The sequence below is a fragment of the Emydura macquarii genome, unplaced genomic scaffold, assembly GCF_026122565.2.
Source record: "Emydura macquarii macquarii isolate MOO-44397 ecotype Brisbane River unplaced genomic scaffold, CSIRO-AGI_Emac_v2 contig_573, whole genome shotgun sequence".
Lineage (NCBI taxonomy): Eukaryota > Metazoa > Chordata > Testudines > Chelidae > Emydura > Emydura macquarii.
In genome coordinates, this window is record NW_027130710.1 from 958,375 (window position 1) to 983,200 (window position 24,826).

The 24,826-nt window shown below is 59.6% G+C and overlaps 2 protein-coding genes across 2 annotated transcripts; one reads left to right on the forward strand and one right to left on the reverse strand.

Annotated features, from left to right (window-relative positions):
• Positions 1-2,214: 2,214 nt before the first annotated feature.
• Positions 2,215-10,522, forward strand: MAT2A (methionine adenosyltransferase 2A). Its single transcript, XM_067540304.1, has 9 exons — positions 2,215-2,369; positions 4,985-5,062; positions 5,188-5,310; positions 5,501-5,613; positions 5,740-5,883; positions 6,159-6,377; positions 6,835-7,017; positions 7,705-7,838; positions 8,767-10,522. The coding sequence occupies exons 1-9, from the start codon at positions 2,279-2,281 to the stop codon at positions 8,867-8,869; spliced, it is 1,188 nt and encodes a 395-aa protein (XP_067396405.1). The 5' UTR covers positions 2,215-2,278; the 3' UTR covers positions 8,870-10,522.
• Positions 10,523-13,620: 3,098 nt separating this feature from the next.
• GGCX (gamma-glutamyl carboxylase) lies at positions 13,621-24,468 on the reverse strand. The gene is made up of 15 exons (XM_067540303.1): positions 24,339-24,468; positions 23,859-24,078; positions 22,556-22,714; positions 22,200-22,365; positions 20,815-20,893; positions 20,271-20,377; positions 19,212-19,375; positions 18,793-19,064; positions 18,129-18,260; positions 16,980-17,131; positions 16,533-16,702; positions 16,169-16,299; positions 15,695-15,842; positions 14,304-14,499; positions 13,621-14,104 (listed from the first exon to the last, which is right to left on the reverse strand). Exons 3-15 carry the CDS (start codon positions 22,704-22,706, stop codon positions 13,942-13,944), a joined length of 2,031 nt encoding a protein of 676 aa, XP_067396404.1. The 5' UTR covers positions 22,707-22,714; positions 23,859-24,078; positions 24,339-24,468; the 3' UTR covers positions 13,621-13,941.
• Positions 24,469-24,826: the final 358 nt, after the last annotated feature.

Genomic DNA, 24,826 nt, shown 5'->3' on the forward strand with positions numbered 1-24,826 from the left:
GACCACCTGCTCATGGTGAGAGAGAAAAGCTTTTGAGCTTACACAGGGCTGGGAAATGTACTCAGAGTGTCCCAGCTAAATACAAAGCGGAACTGATTGTTTAGCACAAGTAGTTACATGTTTCCAGGGACAACTCAAGATGAAGTGGCCCATTACCACGTCTCCAGTCACAGGGGAGAACAGAGGGGAATAAAAAGCTGGAAGAGTTGGTTTAGTGGGTTATAGAGTGTTGTGATAAGCCATAAATCCTGGGTTTCTACCCAGTCCATGATTAGTGTCTAGCAAAGTTATGACTTTAAGCTCCCAGGATTGTGTTCTGAAGGTGCTGTGCAGATTTCTTTTGAAGATGAGGACTGAGAGGTCAGATATGGAATGATCACCCACCCATGGTGTTTTTGTCTTTTATCATTTTTTCTGTGTGAGTTTATTCAAGAGCATAGTGACTGTCTTATTTCACCCTCGTAGTAGTTATTGGGGCATTTAGTGCACTGAATGAGGTGCACGACATGTTGTGATAGGCATCTGTAGGACCCATGGATCTTGAAAGATGTGTTGTGGGGGGTGTTGATCCGCCAAGCAACGGAGATACAGCTACAGGTTTTGCATTCGATGCTGCTTTGAGTTGGTCTGTGGGAGAAGCTTGCTTCTTATGATGACCTTGGAGATTTTGAAAAACCCCATTGTAGCCTAATTGACAGTGTCCCTGAGAGTTAGGGGGGAAGGTAAAATACTGACAGAAGACAACAGAAGGATCCACTTTGCTCTCCTAGCCCTAAACCTCATCTCCAGCTGGATTTTGAGTATTTTTGCCACCAGGAAAACATCTGACTTTTTAGAAAACAGTGCCTGAGATGTATATACTGACATTATAAATCCAGTTGTTTATCTGTGTGCAAGTGGAAATGCCTGTGTCTGTGCGTCCCCCTCATCTTCCATTACTGGCGGAAGCCTCATGACTTAGTGAGAATCTGGCTAATCTTTGCCCAGACACATTTTATTTGTCCTGGCTCAGAGATTTAGAAACAAGGCCAGTCAATGGGGTTCTACGTGCGCGTCAGCGGAGGAGTGACGTCAGCAGGGGACCAGCGCTAGAGCAATGCAGCCCGCAGCCCTTTCACGTGAATTTCGCATGGGATCTCCCGGCCGGCCCGGCCCGGTTCCTCAGACGCTGGAACCGAATGCAACCCACGGAGCTCTGCCCGTGCAACCTGCAGGGGCCCGCGGTCCAAATCAGAGAGGCCGGCCGCAGGGCTCGTCCCGCCCGGGTGCGTTACGGGCCCGGCTCCCGTCCCCGGTGGCTCAGCTCCTCCCGCTGTCCCCTCCGTGGGTGGATCCCGCCTCAGGCCTGAGTCCGCCCCAGCCCACTGCCGGAGGAGGGACGCGAGCCCACGGCCGCCCCACAGGCGGCTTTCGGCTGGGCCGGCCCCGCCACCAAGGCCTGGATCCCGGCTGTTGCCCACGGGCCCCCTGGATCCCAGAGGCCAGGCCGGGGGGGGGGGGGGGGGGGGGGGGGGGGAACCCCAGCAGCTGCCCCTCAGCAGGGTACGTGGGCACGGGGCGATGTGAGCACACGGCGGGGCTGCTCGGTGGGGAGGGTCTGGGGGGGGGGTCACATTGGCCAAGGGTGGGGGAGGGGAGCAAATCAAGATGGCCGCCAGAGCTGGTCAGGCCATGAGGCGCTTGACGCGACCGCCCCTCCTTCCTCAGCGCGCGAGGGACACTGCGCCTGCGCACCAGCGGCATTTTCCCCTGCGGGCGGGAGGGTCGCTGCTCGGCCGGGCACAGGCACCAGCAGTAGCCTCTGAGCCGCCCGCGGGATGGCTCTCTCACTGCGCATGCGTAGCATCTCTTCCTGCCGGCGCCCTGAGCGGCTAGCTGCGGTCTGGGATCAGTCCAAGTGGCAGACACGGGGGGGAGGTTCGAAGTCGTCCTTGTGTCGCCCTCCTCGGGCCGAGTTAAGGACGGGCATTATTGTCACGCCCTACGGTGAGCGATGCGAAATCCCCTGCCTCCCTGTCCGAGCGAACTGGTCGGGGTGGCAGGCAGGAGGATTTATTATATAATCTGATCCTCCCCCCCTTCTCCGCGGAGTGGTTGAGTCCCATCCCGGCTCTCCCCACCCGCCCCCCTCGCTCCCCCGATTGGCGCGTTGCGGCGGGGCGGGGCCGTGGAGGATATAAATACCGGTGTCGCTGAGGCGCCGCTCATTCGGCCCCTGTGTCACGCAGCTGCAGGTCTCCGCTGCTCGTCTCTCGCCGCCGCCTCCCCCGGTACCGCCATGAACGGGCAGCTGAACGGCATCTACGAGGCCTTCATCGACGAGGGCAGCTTCCTCTTCACCTCCGAGTCCGTGGGCGAGGGGCACCCAGGTGAGGGCGGGGCGGGGCCTCCTTCGCGGCGGGAAGCCGGCCGGGGCGCGCGCGGAGGGGGGGCGCCTCACGAGGCAGCGCCTACGTCTGGGCTCGGGCACGCGCGGCGGGGCAGCCCCTGGCGGGAGGGAGGGAGGGATGGATGGGGGGGTGGCGCGCGCCCGGCGCGCGCCGCAGGGGGGAGGGGAAGGTGATGAAAGCCTTGGGCCGGGGCGCGCGCGCGCCGCTGCCAGCCGCGAGGGCGCGCGCCGCATTGCAGGCTCTGCCGAGCGGCACGTGGTCCCCGCGTGGGGACCGGGAGGGGGGTGGAGGGAGGAGCGAGTCTCCCCCGGGCTGCCTGGCATTGTCCGCCTCCGCCATGATGGGCCGGCCCCGCCGCGCAGCGCAGCGCGCCTGCCTGTGTGTGTGTGTGTGTGTGGGGGGGGGGCTCGCGGCCCCGGCCCGGGCAGCTGCGGCGGGCGCGGCCGTGCTGCGGGGAGGTGGAGGGGGCGAGGCGCACATGACGAAGCGGTTTCCTGGCACGCGCAGACGCGCCCCCTGCATCCCGGTGCCGCCGCCTGCAGCCTCCTCGTGCCGCGGGCTGCCCCGCTCTGCGACCCCCCTCCCGCCATGTGACCCCCCCCCCCCCCAGCAACAGCTCTGGGGTCCCAGTGCCGGCCCAGCGGTTGTCAGCCTGGCTCCCTCCCTCGCCCCGCCAGCCGCCTGCTGGGCCACCCCGAGCACGTCACTCCGCTCCCCGTGACTCATTTTCCTCCTCTGACAGTCAGGCAGTCTCCTCCGTGCTGGGCGGGCTGGTGCTCGGACCTTCTCCCCGCTGCTGGGCCGTGTCCTGGGGCCAGGGGATGCAGGGATGCTGAACACAACAAGGAGGTTTAAATACAAACAAATCCAGCTGGGGGGATAGGTATTTTTTAAGCTTGACACAGCCCTGACTGGGATGACCTGGCTGGGGTTGGCCCTGCTCTGAGCAGGGGTCTGGACTAGATGCCTCCTGTGGTCCCCTCCGACCCTCCTCTTCTCTGAGTCTAGTCTTTAGTAGCCTTGTGTTTGAGACTTGACCCCTGACAGCTCCACAGAGCACTGGCTTTTCCTCATCCACTCCAGAAAACATCTACCATGGTGCGGGGTGCTGTGTGGAGACACTTACGAGGTGAAAGGCTCAATAGTTCTTCCGGAGATTTCTTCACTTCCATGACAAGGCAGGATTAACAGCACACTCGGTCCTGGCATGATTTCAGCATTTCAACCTTGTCTTTTCTCTGACTGCGGTCTCCATTTTGGGGCTCTATTCTGCTTCGATTCCCGTTCTCTCTGCTTGATTATAAATCCCTTCCACCCTGCATAGCTAACTTAATAGTCTGCTCAGTCCAGTCTGCTGTTCAATAGGTTGCCTCAGTAGCTTTTCAAACCATTGGCTAGTTGTGGTCTGGCCAAGCAAATGAACTGGCTTAAAAACTACTTCCTCTTCTAGTCTTGTAATGAGGGCGAAGTGCCAAGAACAGCAGTGCTCAAATTGCTGATTAGAACTATGCCAGCAGCAATTTTCTGATGTCATTTTGTAAACTACATCCAGGGGAAATGTTTCTCTCCAGGGGCAGATATTCTTTATTGTCGCATCATTTTCAGCACTGCTGTTCAGGGTGACTGGTGAAAGATCTGAGGAACGAATGGGTTAAAGATGATGGGTGGGCTTAGCTCAGTGTCAGGCTTTCCTTTATTCCATTTCATTCCGGTGCAGCGCACAGAATTATGTCACTCTGCTCCAAATCTGATCTGAAAGGTCACTGTCAAGGACATCTCCCAGCCCTGAGTGAGTAGCTTATTCATCGCAGAATGCTTTAGGGGGTTCAGATTGCCCTAGAATAATTGTCTGCAGCAGTCATGCTAGAGCGACTAGCTATGCGCAGGCTGGCTGACCAGCTGAAACCAGTTCTGCAGTCTCAAGTTGGCTGCTTGCTGCTCACAACTTGGATGCTTTTTGGCCGCTGGGGCTAATGGCAACATGACTGCGGTGTACAGTATTGCATGGTTAGATTCCATCAGGGGAGCGATGGTGGGCACATGCAGTCTCTTGCTGTACGTGTGCAAATCTGGAGTGGTCTTGCCGCAGGGCCGTTTTCTAAAATCAAACACCCGTACACACACCAGACTGAAACTGGTCTCTTGTATTTGTGCTTATCAGATGCTGCTGTGATCTGGGTACTAAAAGAAATCACTTGACAATGTGGTGCATTGTCATAATCAGGGCGGGAAGTTGCATACTGTCAAAATCTTGTCTTATAGCTACATCAGACAGTAGCATGAGTGGCTAAATACAAGTCCTGATATAAATGTAACTTGATTCTAAAAGTTCTACTAGCAAATGCTTAGGGTTCCACATGAATAAAAAAAACTCCTGTATAGTATGGGACAAGCGCTGCATCTCAGGGAGAGGAAATGACCAGTGTAAGACTACACGTCTGCCTGGGGTCATGTAACATTGCAGCTGTTGCTGTCTGTTTACAGATTTGTGTGGAGACTCCCAGAATTGGCAGCTCAACATATTGAGCAGAAAGACAGCGATTCAGTAAATGCAACGTGCAGTGAAAGTGATTGGCTGTTTGATTTCTTTTCAGATAAAATCTGTGACCAAATCAGTGATGCTGTTCTTGATGCCCACCTGAAACAGGATCCAGATGCCAAAGTTGCTTGTGGTGAGGATACCTAGCCTAGTAAAGGGGAGAAATGGCACCTGTTGGATGCACTTTTGTAAGCTTATGAGAGCGGTTTCTCTGTGGGTGACACTGAAGTTGACGAATCTCCTTTTACCCTCTTCTAGAAACTGTTGCAAAGACTGGGATGATCCTCCTGGCTGGCGAGATCACATCCAGAGCTGCTGTTGACTACCAGAAAGTTGTTCGTGACACAATCAAACATGTGGGTTATGATGATTCGTCCAAAGGTTAGTGCCTCTGACTACTTGTTCTCTGGCTTTGGAAAGCTTTAGTATCTAGCTTTGAAAATAAGGCGGTTGGTCCCTAAAAATACCTGTAACCAGTTAGCTAGGAGTTCTAAGGAGCAAACGTATCTTCCTAGGATTAACTAGGCAATGCAGGTGTTCTGTGAACCTGAAATTCTGCTTTGTATGTTAGGATTTGATTACAAGACTTGCAATGTCCTCGTCGCCTTGGAGCAGCAGTCTCCTGATATTGCCCAGGGAGTCCACCTGGACAGGAATGAAGAGGATATTGGTGCTGGAGACCAGGTTAGTATTCTAGTAACAGCGGTTTCCAGCTAGTGGAAACACAACCTAGTTTATGGGCCAGTATTTAGCACTTGTCGGTAGCTGGTTCTGTTGAAGTTGCGGATTCAGACTGCATTTCTCCCATAGGGCTTGATGTTCGGCTATGCTACAGATGAAACCGAGGAGTGCATGCCCCTGACCATTGTCCTAGCGCACAAGCTGAATGCCAAGCTGGCAGAGTTGCGTCGCAATGGCACCTTGCCTTGGCTGCGACCAGACTCTAAAACTCAGGTAAGTGGAGCCCTGTCCTGTGGCTTGAGTAATGGGCATGTGCATGAGAGGCAGGCTGCTGGCCGTAGTGGGCAAAGACAGGCTGACCAGCAAGAGCAGAATGAATTTCAGCCTTCAGGAGGAGGGGAGCCAATAATGAAATTAGTCTGAATATTCTCAGTCCTACTTAGGGGGTCCAGGTATGGAGAGCACCGCTGTCCCCCCGTTAGGATCTGCCATAGGTGTGGCTGTCCCTGGTGTGGCTTTTGTCTCATGGTCTGGGGTGTCGTTCTCAGGTGACAGTGCAGTACATGCAGGACCGTGGTGCTGTCCTCCCTATAAGAGTCCACACGATTGTCATATCGGTTCAGCATGATGAAGATGTCTGCTTGGATGAGATGAGGGATGCCCTGAAGGAGAAAGTGATCAAAGCTGTTGTGCCTGCCAAGTACCTGGATGATGATACCGTCTACCACTTGCAGCCGAGTGGCCGCTTTGTCATCGGTGGTCCCCAGGTAAAACCGCTTTGGTTCTGCGAGGAATGGACTTGGGAAGACTGGTCACCTGCATGTAGATTAGACACCCAAGTGAAATACCCAACTCCCCATCTCTAGCAATATATACCTCATACCCTACAGCCAGGCTCCCGTGCAGACTTAAAACCCAGTTTTTTTCTCCCAGAACCAATGGCTCTACAGAGCTCAGTGGAGTAAATACTTGTCAGCAAAGAAGTGTATTGGAGAGGTGTATTAAGCTGCCACTTGTCCAGTTTCACTTGAAGTGAAACCGGATCCATGTGAACTTAATTTGAAAGCCCTGCTCCCACTGAGCTGAGGGGTCTTGCAATTGACTTCAGTGGGTACAAGAATTAGGCATTACGTTTGTGGGCTTGGCTATTCAGGGCAGCTACTGTGCTCTAAACTGAACAGCTTTTCTCATTGGAGTCCGGTTTAACGGGAGCTGTAATTCCAGGGAGATGCCGGCTTGACTGGCCGGAAGATCATCGTCGACACCTATGGCGGCTGGGGGGCTCATGGAGGAGGTGCTTTCTCTGGGAAAGATTACACTAAGGTGGACCGTTCTGCTGCTTATGCTGCTCGTTGGGTAGCCAAGTCCCTTATCAAGGCCGGTCTCTGCAGGAGAGTGCTTGTCCAGGTATGTCCAACCTGCTGCCTTAGGTTTTGAGAAGGAAGTTTGTAAATCACGTTAAAGCTGCGTTGAACCAAACATCTTCAGGGCTGCTGGCCCATGGAAGGGGAGGGGGTGTGGCTAGATGCATTGGGAAGCCCATAAATCCTATTGGTACGGGATGGTGTGTGGAAAGCAGGGATGCTCAGTGAGGGTGTCGAATAACTGGAGCTTGCAGAGGGAGTGGCAAGTTCTGCGATTGGTTGCATAGACGATCCTATCCAAACCAGGGGAGTAATAACCTGGCATGCAGTCATAGTGTTACAGTTGGCATAGCTGGCCAGCTAGCAGTGTGCTGTGCGGCTTGGGTGTCCCTTCCAGGCTAGGTGCTAGAGAATAGAGCAAAGGCTGACCCAAGAATAGTAGTAAGCTGAGAAGGGGCGCTTGGGGGAAGCAGGGAGTAATATGAACAGAGCAAATGCGTTGGGAGCAGCTGAAAGGAGAGCTGATCATTCTTGGTAACTTCTGTACTTGGGGAGTGGAATGAAATTAGGGGAGGCACAGTTGTTGCAAGTGTTTCGGGGGGTAGATGATGGGGGGGCCCTGCATTACTGGGTACAAAGTACCCCTTCAGAATGAGACCAGAGGTGTTAGGCTGGGTGCCCACATGGTCATCTAGTGCTCTGAGATGTGTAAACTCGCCTTCGCCCTCAGGTCTCCTATGCCATTGGCGTGTCCCACCCGCTGTCCATCTCCATTTTCCATTATGGCACTTCTCCAAAGAGCGAGCGGGAGCTGCTCGAGATTGTGAAGAAGAACTTTGACCTGCGCCCGGGGGTCATTGTCAGGTAAAGACGGTAACGCATGCAGCTGGGGGAATAGCTCCCTACTTGCTTGTAGAAAAGTCTGAAGCAGCTAATGAGTAGGGAATGAAGGACAGGGCTAGACTGGCTAGTGCAAATGCTGCTGGAATGACTTTCTAACCATGTCACACTGACGGTAGAAATACACTTCGCCGTGCTGGACTGCCTTAGTAGCTAACCCCGTCTCTAACCAAACAGGTGGCCTCTTGGATTAAGTATCTGAGAGCTCTAATGGTGCTTGAAGGCAATAGGTTCCGTTACCCTGGGTGCTAAATGCTCCTGGATTTAAAATTCCTGATTCTAGAGCAGGACTTGGCTGCCTGCCTATCTGAGGGACCCCTTTGGGTGCACTGTTGAACTGGGGTGTTGTGCTGCTGTTTGCATTCATGCCTGTTTAGCAACCTGTGCTGGAAGCATCAGATTTAAAGTCAGAAGCAGCCATTGAGCTTAAACAGAAGGGAGAAGTGGTTCCACCAAATGGATCCCCAGGTGCTGACGTGCTCTAGCCCTGTGAGGGGTAAGTATCCTAGGCCATCATGGGAGATTGGACACTTGTAGTTTCTCAGGATGAGTTTGGACTGGCCTGCAACTAGCTAAATCTCCTAGGAGACGTCTAAAGAACAAAGCAGCCTGAGAAACAACAACTACCTTCTTAAAAGGAAAAGAGGAGAGCCGCTGAGCCAGCAAATGAATCCACGTGTTTAGTCTGGATTTTATAGTAAGGTGGAAGCTGTGTGGGAAGCCAAGACACCATATGCAGTTCCAAGCCTCCTCTGCCAATGGAGTTTCTGCCTCCATGACTCCCCCTGCTGAGGAAAAAGTTACCTAAAGCAGAGCTTCTGAAAAATGTCTTTTGTTTTGCTTTGCTTGTGATTGAATGCTCTGTATTAAGTTAAGGACTTGTATATTCCAGGGATCTGGATCTGAAGAAGCCCATTTATCAGAGGACCGCAGCCTATGGCCACTTTGGTAGGGACAGTTTCCCATGGGAAGTACCCAAAAAGCTTAAATATTGAAAGTGTTAAGCTTTTCTCCCCAGACCTGTTGGTGTAAACTACAGAGAAGCTTTCAGGCTCTGGGGGGGAAGAGCCCCATTTCCCTAATTTTATCCTGTCCTCCGATTCAGCTCTTACTCAGCACACTTTGTCCATTGTCATGGCTATTAGTTCTATGGGGACCACAAGTTAGGCGATGCTATCTTCCTATTTCTGGTGTTTTGCTCGCTGGATTAGTGGAACTAGTGAACCCAGGCGATCTGTAACTGCACAGAGATGAGCAGACAGCAGTCTGTCCTAGTTAACGATGCTTTAAGATTGGATCTGTTCTATGGCCACGAGCCCAACCCTAAAAGTCTAAACTGCAGTGAATTTCCCCTTCAAATGCTGACTGAGAAATTGTCCTTGTAACATGCACGTGGAATCTGTGGTTCGTTATAGCATCTAGCCGGCCCCGGCCCTTTGAGCAGCATGATTTTTGTGGTGTCTAAGAATGTAAAGCCTCCTAGTCCCCGTAACCTGGTCAGTCTGGCTATGTAGCTTTTGTCTGGGAGTGCTTCCCCCTAGTAGACAAGCCCTGCATGCAACGCAAGCTCCGCCTGGAGCTCCAGCCTGATGTGGCTTTTACTCAAAGGCTGTTCTTACTCTACCCACTTGTGGTGCTTCGTCCTCTTAATGCCATCTGGAGCGGCACCAGATTTTAACCTCTCCACTTCCAGCTGTCTTTTTCTTGGAGGACGTACGTAATAAGGTTTTTAAAAAAAGAATCAATCCTATGCATGGTTTCAGCACTAGCCAAACCTCACCATCTCCTGTCTAACAAACAGGCGCTTGGCAGCCTGGGGATGTACTACAGAGAAGTCCCCAGGCACTACCCAAGGTCTGTAGGCTGCACACTTTGGTATCAGAGTAATTTTTTTTCTTTATAAGAAAGCTGGAGAATTCCACACTGCACAGATCTCCTCCCAGGTTTTTAAACTTTGTTTTATTTTCAAAGCCAGGTCCAATTTGTGCTCTGAACTGCTGGCGTAGCTACAGAGAAGCCAGCTTCCTTCAGAGCCAGAGCTGCATTTGGAGTGGAGGGGGGGTGGCAAAAATAACCCTTCATACTTGAACATTTTTCTAATTGCTTATTTATTGTGCTCTGGGGCAGGGTGTGAGTACAGAGAAGCCCTTGGCTCAGATGGCAGCTTTTTTAAACACTTTTTTTGACACCATGATTCCTTGCCATGTTTCCAGCATTCCCTGATAGGCCAAGGTGTCCTACAGAAAAACCTTGGGTCACACCTACAGGGGGTCTGGCTGGTGTAAACACAAGGGGGAGGGCAAAGCTACGGCAGCTGGCCGCGGGCGAGACTGATTTGGCTGGTGTTGTACAGAGAAGCCAGCTTGTTTACATGCTCAGCCTGTAGCCTCTGCCTTGAGTGGAAAGTGCCTTTCGTGATCTATTTTTCTGGAGGTTTATTACGTATGTCTGGTTCTTGAAATTCCACCAGTTAACTTAAGATCTGAATAAAGTGCTAGGGTTCTACCTTAACCGTCTCTGCTCAGAACTTTATCCAGAACAATGCAGCCCTGCAGGTGGGCAGGCCCAAACAATGCCACCAGCTTGGAGGGAGTTACAGGCAGTCTGGGGCGAGGGGACAGATGAGTTTCCTAGACCAGTAGCGCTCAACCTTTCCAGACTACGGTACCCCTTTCAGGGGTCAGAGTTGTCTGCTGTACCCCAAACATTCACCTTGCTTACAAAAATACAAGTTTCCTGACACATGATTACTGAGAAATTGCTTATGTGCTTTTACCATAGAATTGAATTCTAAAGTCACAGGGAAGATAAATATTGTACTTCCAGTGCAGTGTAGGCTGTGTATAGAGCAGTCTAAACATCTCCTTGTATGAAATTTTAGTTTGGATGACCGGGCGTAGGGCTTTTTATAGAGCCTCTTGTAAGACTAGGCAAATCTCTAAGTGTGTTGATGTAGCCTATAGCAGCCCTCTGCACACGCCTGCCTGAGACCACTGTCCTAGAGGGCACTAGTCTATCTGCCCTGCTCCAAAAGAGCAGAGACTATTAGAGTTAGACAGGACCTCAGGCGGTATCGAGTCCAACCCCCTGCTCAAAGCAGGACTAACCTCAGTTCAATCATCCCAGCCAGGGCTTTGTCAAGCTGCAGCTTAGATTCCCCCACCTCCCTAGGTACCCCCTTGCAGTGCTTCACCACCCGCCTAGTGACCAACTTTTTCTTAATATCCAACCCAGACCTCCCCTACTGCAACCTGAAACCATTGCTCCTTGTTCTGTCCTCTACCAGTCAGACTAACCTAGTGCCATCTTCCCTAGAACCCCGGCAGGTACTTAAAGGTGCTTCATTTAAGGCTGGGTCTAGAACTTCACGCCCCACTTCTGGATAGTAGCTGAGGGCTGTGACATTAAGCATAGCAGGTGGGCTCTGTTAGGGAGCTTCCCCCCCCCCCCCCAAGTGCTGATCTTCATGGGTTGTGCACAGTCTGTTACTAGGCCAGTCTGCAGGTGCCCAGCCTGCACCTGATTGATGTTGGTCCATCTAAACTTGAGGTGTGCTAAGCAGTGTGCGCTTTGGTCTGGAGCTGAGCTGCCTGCTCTCACTAACCCCCAGCATGAAGTGAAGGCTGTGTGCTGCCTGCCAGAGTGGTTACTGGGGCTGGACTTCTGGAGCAAGTGCTCAGTGCGCTTTGAGTTCAAGAAAAAAGGCCTTTGGAATGATCTGCCTAGACCCTGCCGGCTGCAGTAATGATTTCAATTAGCTCTGGCACCTGCCTTGTGATCTGCTGTCCTGCGTGCTTAAATCCACGCAGCCGGGCTGTGCAGGGCAGCTCTTGCATGGAGCGTCTCCTCTGCTAGCTGTAACTTCTGGCTGCCGTTAGTCCCGCCGCTGCCCTCAGGCTGTTACCCTCACAGCTTCCTCTGAAAAGGCAGCTCACCACTGCTCCCTGCAGAGAGCAGGAAGGGGTGGAAGCGGTGTGGAGCTGGTTTAGGCTAGTTTGGCAGGCATCTTTTATTGACTCCCTGAGCGTGGCTGGGGGCATGGATGTGTTTTAACAGTTTGAATTCGTCTTGCAGAACAGCAGCACATTTGTAAGGGGGGAGTTGTGTTTTGTGTCAGCTGCAGCCCCGGTGCTGGTGGCTGGGCTTAGCTCTGCTCCCTCAGGCTGGAGATGGCTGTGTGGGACTACGTAACATCTGACCATGTGTGACACTACCATAATTAGAAACAAACACTAATTAATTAGCCCTGTGAAATCACTAACATGAATGACTCAGTGGAAGGTTCTGCCTCCGTCCTGTCCTGATTCTCTAACTAAATCTGCACTGATGCTCTTTACAAGGAACGCCTGGGAGCAAGTAGCTCACTTGCGCATTTGCACACTGCAGTGAGAGTTTTCCTGGCTGGCTTTTGTCTGGATCTCCTTGGTGCAGGGAGGGAGCAGCCAAATCTACTTTAGATGCGTCACCTTTCAGTTTGAAGCCTGTGTTCTCCCTTCCTGTCCTGAAGTTCACATCACCCATGGCTACGGGTCATGCCACCCTCTGACACTAAGGGGCCTGTCCTGCCTGTGTTGTGCACGGCTGTAGGGCCGGAGGCTCAGAACACAGGCTGGCGAGGTCGATGTTTTGATCCATTCAGATAAATGGGCCCAGGCCTACATTTGAAGCGTGGCCCGTGTGTTCTCCGAAGCAGCTGCTCAGTGCTAGGGCAGGGCTGTGAAAAGGCTGCAAGTGAAGGTTTTTGTTTAGGTAGCAGCCTGCAGTAAATGTACGTACAGCCTGTTACAACTGCCGCAATCTGCGTATGTACACACAGCCCTGCCGTAAGAGAGGGGGGAGCTGCTGGATTGCCAGGGAGAGTGGGGAAGAGACTGAGGAGCTGAGCTGTCTGGCCGAGGCCGGGCGGGGGTATGTGGACTTGGAGTGGCGGGAGGCGGGGAGAAGTGGTGAAAACAGGCAGGGGCAGGTACTAAAAGGGGACTTTGTAGATCACCAGCACTGGCCCTGGGGGAGTTACAGGCAGAACCGGTGCTGCTGGGCCGCAGGGGTGGAGCGAAGGGTGCCCAAGAATGAGCTGCTGGCTGGGGAGAAGGGTTTTTTCATGTCCGTGGACACCCTGCAGCCTGTGCTTGGAGCTAGGGCGCTGGTCTGGATTGTAGTGCCAGCTCTGCCCCTGGCCTGTGGGACCTTGGGAAAGTCTCTGTGCCTCAGTTTCCCAGTTGGAAGATGGCGATGATCCTTCCTTCCCTGGGGGAGGGGGGGGTTAAGAATGAAATTAATGAGCATGTGCCTTTTAGCTACTGGGGTGATGGGGCTGCATGGAGCCCTGCAGCCAGCCCAGCTGCATGGGGATGCTGGAAGCGATGGGGAAACTGAGGCATCAGCTAGGGTAGGTCACAGCAGAGCTGGACCCACATCCCACCTCCTGTGCTCTAACTCCTGCCCCCCACCTGCTGCCTGTGGTGGGCAGGCTGTTGCTCACCCCCACCCCAGGGGCAGCGCACAAGGACCAGCTGCAGGCTTAGAACCAAGGTTGTTTATTGGAAGAAAAAGACTCAGACCCTTGAGACAGACCCCTCCCCCTTCAGACAACACCCCTCCCCCAAGATACCCAATGACCTCAGCCTGCCCCCCCCTTCCCCGAGGTAGCTCAGTGTTTGGCAAGTCTGGCCCCCCCACCACCAGAGAGTTCCTGGCAGAGCCAGGCATGGACCCCAGGGGTCCTGACACCCCCCCCCCCCACCCACTAGACCCTACTCCCTTCCCCAGGCCAGGGACACAAGCTGGGAGTCCCAGCCCCTGCTCTAACCCCCAGGTGACACGCTTCTCCCCCTTAGTGCCGCAGCAGATCCTGGCACTGCACCCCTGCTTGGTTCAGGCCCAGGCAGCACGGGCCTCGGGCTCCACGGCTCAGCCAGGCCCTGGCCAGGGGCACAGCAGGAGCCGCAGTGTGGCCAGAACTTGGGCTTGACTGGCCCGGCCTGTGAACTGGGGCTGTAGAGCCCGGGAGGCATGTGGGGAGGGGATCCCTCAGCCGCAATGTGTCCTTGGGCCCTGCCCCCTGGGGTCAGAGCTCAGCCCGCTCCGGCTCCTTCTGCACCCCCTCCGTCCCTGCGGCGCCCAGGCTCTCCTCGTGCTGCATGTTGGCGTAGGCCACCTCCCGCGCCAGCTGCTCCAGGGAGGGGCGCCCCAGCGCCAGGTTCCTGAGTGAAATCCAGGTCATCAGGAAGCTGGGGGGAGAGAAAAAGGACTGGAAACAGGCCCAGAGGGGCATCTCCTGAGCGGGGAGAGCCCCAGATGTGGGGCTGGTTGGATCACTGGGGGGCAGCTCATGGGGCTGGTGGAGACGGAGCAGGGGAGGTGTGGGTGCTGGGGAGCAGGGGGGCTGGCCCGTGGCAGAGGGGGGCCGCTGCGTGGCCAGGCGCTCACCTCCGCCGGAAGAGGAAGTACTTCTTGTCGGCGAAGCGCTGCAGCCGCTCCCCCAGCGTGGCGTTTCGCCGCCTCTGCAGCTCCTCCAAGCGCTGCTGGCGCCGCACAAAGGCCTGGACGACGGGGTCCAGCGGCGTGGCATCCCCCGGGGCCCCGTCCAGGATGGGCTGCAGCTCCGGGGGCAGGGGCTCCGTCTCTGTGCCGGGGGGGGATATGCTGAGCCCACATCCACCCTTCCGGTGTGATTGGTGAATGGTTCGTGTCCCCGTACGGTGTGAGCATGTATTGGCAGCTGCAACGTGCGGGGTTTGGGAACGCTCCTGCCATGCTGAACAGGGTTGTTCTGGGGGCACGTCTCCTGCACTGTCACACGTACAGATGTGAACCTCTGCCGTGTCACGGCCCCAGCCCTGCCTCTCACTAGACGCAGACCAACGCCGCGCTGTCTCCACGCCCCGCCAAGGCAGGCATGCAGGAACAATGGCCTGGCCTAAGCAGCCGTGAACACATCAGCCCGTAGCCAGACAGGGCCGATCGCCTGACCCCAGGGGGAAACTTGGCTCTGGTCTCCCCTGGAATCCATCTTCCAAACAACATCAGAGACAAGCAACTACCCCTGGGGGGCGGGGGGGACCTGGTTGCAAGACGCATCACAGCCAGCCGGTGTGGTAAGCGAAGGTCCTAGCTGAATAGTTTTGTCTCTTTCACGGGTAGTGTAGGACGTGAGTTCTCGGTTAGGTAATTGTGTTTGAGTTAAATTTACTTAAAATCTTGCTGTAGTCAATAAACGTGTTTGATCTAAACCAGTGCACGTGGAGTGAGTGTGTGCAGAGCCCTCGCTTAGAGGGACAGAGCCGGTGCAGATCACTGTCTGATAAACTCAGTTACATTTATCTGCAGGGTGCAGATGGCAGTTTGCGGGGTTGCAGCTGGGAGTGGGGGTGTTTGCTGGGGTCTATCCCACCAGGGGCTGGCCGAAGGTGCTCCTTTACTGGGCCAGGGACCGATTACTCGCAGGCTGGGCCTGAGCTGACTCCGGAGTGGGTGGTTCACACAGCGAAGCGGGGCAAGTCGGGGCTCAGGAGTGAAGAATTGGGGTGACAGCTACACACCAGTCCAGCTTGCAAGGGGGAACATCACGGGGGGGAGGGTGTGCAGGTGTGAGATGGCATCACCCCCAGGGGTCCATACACAACGGGGAAGAGGAGACGCCCCAGGACCCCCCTGAGCCTGGGGAGCCCCATGGCAGAAGCATTGCCTTCCCCGCCTGCCTGGCAAGCTGCCCAGTGGGAGGGATCTCCACCGGCCATGCCCCTGGCAGGGTCCAAGGGATCCGGGCTCAGGGCAGATCCCTGCCGTCCAGGAGCCAGCGCGCCCAGCTAGCGACTCACCGCTGCCGTTCTGCACCTTGTCCCGCAGCGCCTGCAGCTGGGTGAGGTTCCGCTCCAGGGCCAGGTCTGTGGTGTTAATGTAGACGTACATGTAGCACGAGGGCTCCGGCGACACCGTGTGCACCTTGTGGTACTCGCCTGGGGGCAGCTGGAACGAGGGGGGGGGGGGGGGCAGTGTGTCAGCAAGTGGCAGGGGGACCGAGCGGGCCGAGAACCAGGCAACTCTGTCTCTTTCCAGAGACCGGCGGGACTAGGATGCAGCTTCCAGCATGGGGTGGGAGCTGGGATCCACTCCTGCCCCCAGATCCGAGGCCAGGGCCCTCGGCCCAGCCCCCATGCTCCATCTCCAGGGCATCCAGCAGACCTGGGCTGAGAACCAGCCAGCCACCCTCCGTGGCCCTTCTGCCAGGCCAGGACACAGCTCTCAGCGTGGGACGGGGGCCGGGATCCCCTCACCCCCAGCCCAGCCCTCACCTGCATCCTGTCCCCTTCCTGCAGCGTGTAGTTCCGCTGCTCCTTGACGATCTCCACCACCACCTCCCCCTTCAGCAGCTGCAGGCTGGTGTTGCCCAGGTCCTCGCTCACGAAGTTCTCCAGGTGCAGGCCTGGGGAGTGAGGGGGATGAAGGACGGTGAGCGCAGCCCCACCGGGACCCACCCCTGCCCCACGTGGCCACACCTGTGACCCACACTGGCAGCGTCTGGGGCTCTGAACCCTCTAGCAGAAGCTCCGCCAGCTGCCCAGGAATGGAACCACTCGTCAGATCAAGTCTGAGGACGCCAGGTTCCCCACGGCCAGTAACAGGAGGCCCCACAAGGGACGGGCGGCCAGCAGGTACCTGGGAAATCAGCGATGAAAACCACCTCCGTCTGGTTGTCCAGGGAGCTCTCGATCTCCTGCAGCTTCGCCCTCCAGGGGGACAGGTCGACCAGGAGCGGCTTGAGCCACGGGGTGGGGTAGAAGGGGGACCACTCGGCCCGCACGATGTCCGTCTGCGGGTCGAAGAGCCTGGCGGGGGGAGGGACACGGTCAGCGCGCCGGGAGCTGATTGACACAGCCACGGGACCCTGCAGCGCCCGGCCCCCCACCACCTCCTGCTTCGTCCGAGGTGCCAGCTGCCCTGCGAGGGGACCCCGTGCACCCCATGTCCCTTCTCTGTCCCCACCCCAATGTGGGGCAGGCTGGCTAGGCCCATAACCAACCCCATGTGCTCTGCCAGGCCGGCGCTGGGCAGGCAGGACCCCCGCAGTGGCTGAGCCCCCCGGTGCCCCCGCCCCACGCGCACCTCTGCTGGAAGCGGTCGTTGATGGAGACCCAGATGTCGAAGTAGATCTGGGGCTGCGAGACGTTGTAGTGGGGCAGCAGGCGACTCAGGCAGGTGGCGTATTGCTTCAGCATGTCCGCGTGGTCCTTCCAGCGCCGGCTCTGCGTGAACACCTGCCCGGACACGCGCCCTGAGTGCCGGGGATCCCCTGCCCTCCACAAGTCCCGGGAGTGGGGGCCGGGCTGGGCCCCCCACCAGCGAGATCTCAGCAGCTCCTCTCAGGGGATTCCACCCCCATGAGTTTCTGCCTCTGAGCCGGGCCCCTCCTGGTCTGGGTAGGGGAGTCAACTCTGACCACCCCTCCCCATGGGTTCACAGGGAGGCTGGCCTTGTGCGTAAGGTGCAGGTTGGGGGTCAGAACTCCTGGGTTCCAGGTCTGCGACTGACTCCCTAGGGGACCTTGGGCAAGTCCCGTCTCAGCTCGGTGCCTCAGTTTCCCCACTTGTAGCGGGGGGCAGGGGAATTCAGTCATGTCCATGGGGCTCGGCTAGTTCAGCAGATCAGCCCCTGTGGGACAGAGCCAGGAGAGCCCCGGCAGAGACCCCCCCCAGGGCTGAAACGCACCTTTCACCCCATGGGAATTTAAACAAACCCTTTTGACTCCCAGCCCCAGAGAGTTGGATCCTGGCGCAGGGAACCACTTGTGGACAAGCAGAGTTTGCGGGAGATGAGTCAACAGGACTCCTGGGTTCTATCCAGGGCTCGGGCAGGACAGTGGGGTCTAGTGGTTAGAGCTGGGGGCTGGGAGCCAGGACTTCTGATTTCGATCTCTGGCTCTGGACCAGATTTCCTGTGACCTTCAGTTGAAAAACAAAAACAAAACCACCTCCCTGTGCCTCAGTTTCCCTATCAAGGATGGCCTGGACCCACCTTTGTGAAGCACCCCAAGTCCTACAGAGAGGAGCCCCGTTGTCTGTGCTAATTAATATTGTTAATGACCATTAATGTCCACATCCTCCAGGGCATCAAGCACAGTGAAGCCACCAGACGGAGGCTGATTGTCCGGTCCCCTTCCCTGCACAGCGGGGGAAACTGAGGCAGGGACTCACCTGAAGGAGTCAGTGTCAGCAGTGGGAATGGAACCCAGCAGTGCTGGCGGGGGGCACTTACCCCAGGGTTGAGGTAACCCAGCTCCCCGGTCATGCCGTCCCGGTAGGTGATCTTCACGTGCTGGTGGGAGCGTGAATGAACCATCATGTCCCAGGAGTAGCCGTACAGCCCGTTGGTCCAGTTGTTGTAGCCCTGGGGGGAGGGGCGGCATGTCAGGGGATGGCCAGGATGTGGGGGAACATGCACTGGGGGGGGGTCCCCCTAACCCACCACCCAATCAGATTAAAGCTGCTATCCCCAGGCAAGGGGGGACAGCCCCTGTGGTGCAGTTGCCCGACCCACAGCCACGGCTCTGGGGCCCCGGCCACCACACGCAGTCTGCGCTGGCCACGGGTCACCGGGTGGGAAGGCCCGGCCATTGTGGCCTCCCAGCTCCCAGGGGTGGCCAGGATCCCGCCCGCACTCCTGTCCCCGGGCCAGGCCACAAGCCAGCTCCCTCCCCAGCCGCCACGCGTCAACCGGGGCTGCGTGGTGGGGGAGCGGCTAGCCGGGACGAGCCGGGGGGCAGCCACAATCGCTGCCGGGCAGGGGGTCCCGGCTCATGTCCCACCTTGGCCAAGCCCTCAGGGTCAGCACCAATGCCCGGGGCCCCGTTCCCTATGGGCTACCAGCGCTGCCCTCCGCTAGCCCCCAGGGGGGTAACGCCCCCTCCCCGGCCCCCTACCTGGGTGATGAAGTGGGAGTAGGGCAGGAAGAACTGCTCCAGCACGTACAGCACGGTGAAGAGGGCGCCCAGCTTGTGGCGCAGCCCTGGGCCCCCTTGCCCCCTGCCCTTGCGTTCCGGTCCCCCGTACACGCAGGACGCGCTGGGCTGCGGCGGCTCCGTGGGGGGCAGGAGCCTTCGGAGACAGGCCGGGAAGCTGGCGCCCAGGCGGCGCGGCCAGTCCGGGGAGCAGAACAAGGGGCTGCTGGCCAGCATGGTGTAGGAGAACATGCCTGGCGGGAGGGAACGCAGACGTCAGCCCCTTGCCCTGCGCAAAGCCAGGGGCAACAGCCGGTCAGGGCCCGGGCTGCGTTGGAGGGGTTCGAGCAGGGGGCTGGGAGCCAGGACTCCTGGGTCCCCTCCTCGTGCCAGCCCCTCACCGATGCTGAAGAGCTGCGAGTTCATGCAGTGGAAGTAGGAGACGAAGACGAGGGCCGCCGGGCGGGTGGCGTCGAAGAAGAGCAGGTAGCCGGCCGTCAGGTCCAGCACCAGGCCCCCGCCGTGCACCACCAGCAGGCTGGTCATCTCCTCCGACAGCACCAGCCTGCGGGCACACCGGGGGGGGCAGAAGTGACGCAGCCCCACCTCTGCCCCCGCCCAAGCGACAGAGCCTTCTCCCCTGCAGCGAGCCCCAGCTCTCCTGTCCCTCCCCCTGCCCGGACCGCCCGTGGTTCTCCGCCCCACGGCAGCACCGAGCCCCAGAGCCGGGGCCCCCACACAACAGCGTCCCTGGCCCAGGGAGGGCAGGAAGGAGGCGCTGAGCAGTGACAGCTGGGGGGCAGTGGCTGCTCTGGCTGGGCAGGGAGGGCAATACAGGCCCCCACTCCCTCCTTGCCATCCTCCCCACGGACACAGCAACCTCCCATCCTGAACCCTCCAGCCCCCCATCCTAAGCTTCCAGGGTTCCTCCCCTCTCCTCTGTACAACAGTCCCGACCCCAGCTCCGGGTCTGCAGGGTCCCATTCGGATCCCCCCAGATCTGTGGGGCGGGGCAGACTGTCCTCTGTGTTTGCAAAGATATGGGGGAGTTTATTCCACCCCCCAACTCTCCTCCCCCCACCCCGCATGCTGTCCTCTGGTTTGCCTAGCACGGCGGGTGTCCCGGGTATAGGGGGCCGTACCCAGGGACACAGGGGAGTCAGGCACCCGTCCCACCTCCCCCAGCGCCCGGTAAGTGACCCCCCTCCCCTCCCCATCTGGAGCCCAGGGGCAGGGTCCTTTCAGTGCCAGGAGCGGTTTCATTCATGTGCAGGTGACTACGCCTGAGCCACGTGTGAGCTCCCAGCTCCGGCCGAGCAGCCAGTGGGGGGGTCCCGGGGCCGGCACCTGATTGGTGTGAGAGAGAGACAGCGACCGACCACCCGCCCCCCGTGCCAACGCCCGCTGTGCCAGCGCCCCAGGGCCGATTAACCCAGAGACCCCCCCAGCCCCGCACTCACTTGAAGGGGTCAAAGAGCCAGTGGCGGGACAGCGACCCCATGGAGTAGCCTTGCACCCAGTCAGCGTCCAGCTTCTTGATGCCCGCGATGAAGTAGACGATGAAGATCTGGGTGACAACCCCACCCCGTGAGCAACCCCCGCTGGCGCCGGGCTCCCACTCCCCTCCCAGAACCAGGGAGAGAACCCAGGAGTCCTGTTCTCCCCCCGCCACCCCCCGCCCTAGGTCATCTCCTCTCCCAACCCAGCACAGAGCACCGAGGGCTGGGGGGGTGGAGAGGGGGCCTGCAGCGCTCACCTTTCCAGGCAGTGACATGCCCCGTGCACTGCTGCCCCCTTGTGCCCAGCTCGCGGGACTGCACCAGCCTTCTCGGCCCCTGCAGCGGCGTGGCCAGCCCCAGCAGGGATGCTGACTGATGCCCGGGGCATAGGGTGTTGCTGCTCTATGCTGACGTCAGGGGGCATGGCACAGGCTCCCTGGCAGGGCGGAGCGAGGCAGCGTGTGGGGATGCTAGGGGCAGCGCCCGCGGATGCCCCCGCCCGTACCTGCATGCGCAGCACCGTGTAGTTCCACAGGGGGACGTGGGCATTCCTCTTCCGTGGGTCCCGCAGGCCATCAATGGACCTGGGGGAAGGAGCCGCTCTGTCAGGGGAGCTGGGGCCAGCACGGGGCACAGGAAGCGCACCCGCGGCCTTGCGGTGATGGGGCCAGCCGCCGAGGCCACCCCGCCGCAGGCAGCCCAGCAGCGAGAAGCAGAAAGCTGCCCCAGGTCTGAGCCCATCAAGTGGCCAGACAATTTCAGAGTGGAAATCAGGCGAGGGCAATGAGCCGGGCCGTGGTAGGGGCTCCATCGCTGGGCAGTTTTAAAGGGGGGTGGCGAGTGTTGTTCTGAAAGGTCTGCGCTAGGAATGACTGGGGGGCAGCTCTCCGACCTGGGCTCTCCACGGGGCTAACTAGAGGAGCGCAATGGTCCGGTCTGGCCTGGGGCTCCGGATGTGGGGGTCAGGGGCCATTTCTAGGGCGGGGAAGCAGAGAGACGGCCCAGGTGTCGTGAGCTTTGCAAAGGCCGACGGTGGCGGGTTGGGCAGGTTTTAACCACAGTGCTGTCGCCCCACAGACCAGATTTTCGAGGGTGGTCGGTATATCTTTGCCACGGGACTGGTGAGTGCAAAGCAAATGCTGCTGCTGATGATCGGCTTGCCAGGTTTCTCCCTGGGCAAAATGGTGGGTTCAGGCATAAAGATTTGGGGCACACCCCCCCTTTCACAGTGGCGTGACCCCAATCATCCAGCTCCAGGAGCGGGGCACCAGCTCGAAACCGGAGTAACAGACGGTTACTCCCGCCCTTGGGCTTTGGGTCTGAGCTACAAGACGGGTATTTGTCGGCAGCGCGGAAAATCTCCACACTGCGGCTGTGCCGTGTTTCCAGTTAGCGGAAGCCCCCTGCTAACGCAGGGTGGCTTTTGATCTCCCCACGCGGTGCGGGCGGGCGGACGGATTTGGGAGATGCTCGTGAGTGACAGAACTACCACTTGAGAGCATCTCGGCAGGGCTCCCGCACGAGGAGCCGCAGCCGGCGTCCTGGCCGGCGCACACCGTGCAGACAGAACGGCTCCGTGCGCCGACATGCACGCTGGGGCGCTGCGCGCAGATGGAGCCAGGCGGGGGAAAGGGGAGCAGAACGTTAGCCTCTGGAACTGGGAAGGGGTCCCCCCCACACGTGCTCAAGCACCTGGGCCCATGGGGTCTCGCTACCTCTCTGGTTTGAGGGACAGAGCCAGGGGGCCCAGCCAGGTAGGCAGACAGGGTCCTGGGTTTGGCGGTGGCGGAGGGGAGACAGGGCTGAGCCAGAGCCGGTTTCAAGCCCCCCTGCTTCCCTTCTGACCCCCCAGCCCCTCCCTGCCGCGTGCTCCGCCCCCGCCAGCCCTACCAGTAGCGGTTGGCGTCCATGAGGGCGAGCTGGAAGCCGAGGAGGCCGTACAGGTAGGAGTGGTTGTTCCAGGCTGTCTTGTCCAAGAGGAAGACGTACCAATAGGGCAGCACGAAGAGCAGGCAGCTCAGCCGGTAGCAGCAGCCCAGCATGATTCCCACGGCGCCTGGGAGGGGCAGGAGGGGTTCAGCGGGGGCAGGCATCTCCCCACACCTCCCGGGGCTCCACAGCCTGGACCCACACAGCCAGCACCGTCCTGCTGGCCACGGATCCGAGCCCGTCCCCCCTGGTACCGCACCCCCCAACTGCATCTTCCCAAGTCCCCGATCCCCCCAGTCCACGGCCCCGGCCCTCACCCAGCAGCATGACCGTGTAGAGCAGGTACATCCAGTCCAGCGGCAGGGGCTGCAGGAAGTTGAAGAGGGGGAAGCGACAGACCTCCAGCCCATCCAAGTACTTGTGGTCCAGATAGCTCAGCCCGCGCTCCTGGGGGATGTCCAGGGCCATCAGCAACCCTGAGACACAGGCGGGGGGGGCGTCACTCATGGGGAGGGTCCCCCTGCCCTGCTGGTCCAACCCAGAGCCCACTGCTCTCCCCGCCCAACAAGGAGAGAACCCAGGAGTCCCGGCTCCCAGCCTGCTGCTCTAACCACTAGACCCCACTCCCTTCCCAGAGCTGGGGACAGAACCCAGGAGTCAGCAGAGAGGGTTTAACCCCTTCCCCGCCAGGCCCGTCTCAGCCCACACGCAGCAGCGGGCGCCCAAGGGCCCTGGGTGACAAGCTGGAACGCGGACGGGGATCCCCACAATCTCCCAGCCCCCCTGGGCTACCATCTGCGGGGCCCGGCCTGGCCAAGCTGAGTCTTGTGGATTGGGAGCAAGGAGAGGATGGCTTACACCGCTCACCCACGGATGGCTGGAGACGGGGCTGGGGGGACCCCACTGTCCAAGCAGCGGGGGGACAGCAGGAGGGCACCCCTCAGATCTCACTGGAAGCAGGAGTGCTGGAGGGAGAGAGCTGGGCCTCCCGTCCTGCCTCGGCCCCCTCTCCACCCCCACACGCTGAGGCCAAAGTCCCCCCCGCCGGCAGGCAGAGGACACTGACCCTAACCTCACTGCAAAAGCAGCTCTGCCCACGCGGCCAGCGGAAGCAGGCGGGCAGCCAGACCACGGCAGGGCGGGAGGCGGGGAGCTTGTGGTTGGCTGGGGGGGTCGGCGGCTCTGGGCAGGGCCTGCAGCGGTGCCACGTGGGCCCCCTCAAACCGCACCGCAGTCAGCGGGGGCGGTGGGGGGAAATGGGCTCCTCTGTATGAGCTGTACTAAGGAGGGGCAGCACTGGGCCCCGGAGATAGGCCGGGGGGGGGGGAGGGAAGGGGCTCCTGCACCCCCCCCCCCGGAGCAGGCCTGTCCCACTTCTCTGCTGCTGCCGCCCCACGCAGCACGAGGTGCGAGCGAAGGGCCAGGTCTCCTGGGTCCTCCCCATCTGCTCTCCCTTCGCCGGCTCCGTGCCTCAGTTTCCCTCCCAGACAAGAGAAGGATGCCGGTCCAGACGGGAGCTCCTCGTGCAGCAGCCAGAGATGGGGCAGGCTGGGCCCGAGGGGGGGAGCAGGGCCCGGGGTGGAGGCTGGGGGCCGGATCCCGGCCGGGGGGGGCACTCACCGAAGAGGAAGCGGAAGACGCCCAAGGAGGCCGGGTCGGCGGGCCGGCTGAGCAGGCGGACGAAGCGGGGCCAGCTGGACAGGTCGGCCGGCTCGAAGCCCAGCAGGCGCCGGGTCCGAGAGCTCTTCTCCGGGGGGGGCGCCGGGATCGGGGCCGGGACCCCCCCGCCGCCTCGCCACCCCCCGCCGCCGGGCGGGCCAGGGCCGGGTCAGCAGCGCAGCTGCGAAGCGGGGGGGGGTCGTTATTGGGGGGCTCAGCTCAGCGCCCCCGAGACCCGACACCGCGAGCGGGGGGGTCAACTCAGCGCCCCCCCTGGCGCCCCCCCGCGTTCCCTCCCCAGCCCGGCCCGTACCCCCCCGCGCTGTCCCCCCAGTCCGCCCGGCCCGTGCCCCCCGCGCTCCGCCCCCCGGAATGTGCCGTGCCGTGCCGTGCCCCCCCGCGGGAACCCAGGAGTCCGGCTGCGGGCCCCGCCCCCTCTACCTGCCGCGCGGCCCGGCTCCAGCTGCGGCTGCGGCTCCGGCTCCATCCCCGCGCTCGCGCTCCGCCAGCCCCGCCCGTTGCTAGGAGACGCGCCAGAGCCAGCCGCCCCTCGGCCGCGGACACGTCACCGGCGCGGCGGCCGCAAAGCGCGAGCGGCAGCACTTTACGGCAGCCCCGCCGAGGGGCGGGGCCCGGGCTCGGAGCTGCTGCTGCCGGAGCTGGGGGGCGGAGCCCGGCCCCCCCCCCATCCAGCCCTGACCCTTCTGCTGCGCACGCCCCGGCCGGACGCCTGGGTCCCCGCCCCGCAGTGGGGCTAGGCTGACAGCCAGGGGAGGGGGCCCCAGGCAGCCCCCCCACCCCACCCCACACACGTGCAGTTGCCCAGGCCTGGTCCCGCTGGGCGAGGGGGGGGGCCTGTCTGCCCTCCTCTCCCTCCCTGGGGGCTGCCTCTCCCCACGGCTGGCGCGGGACGGACTGGCAGGCTGGGC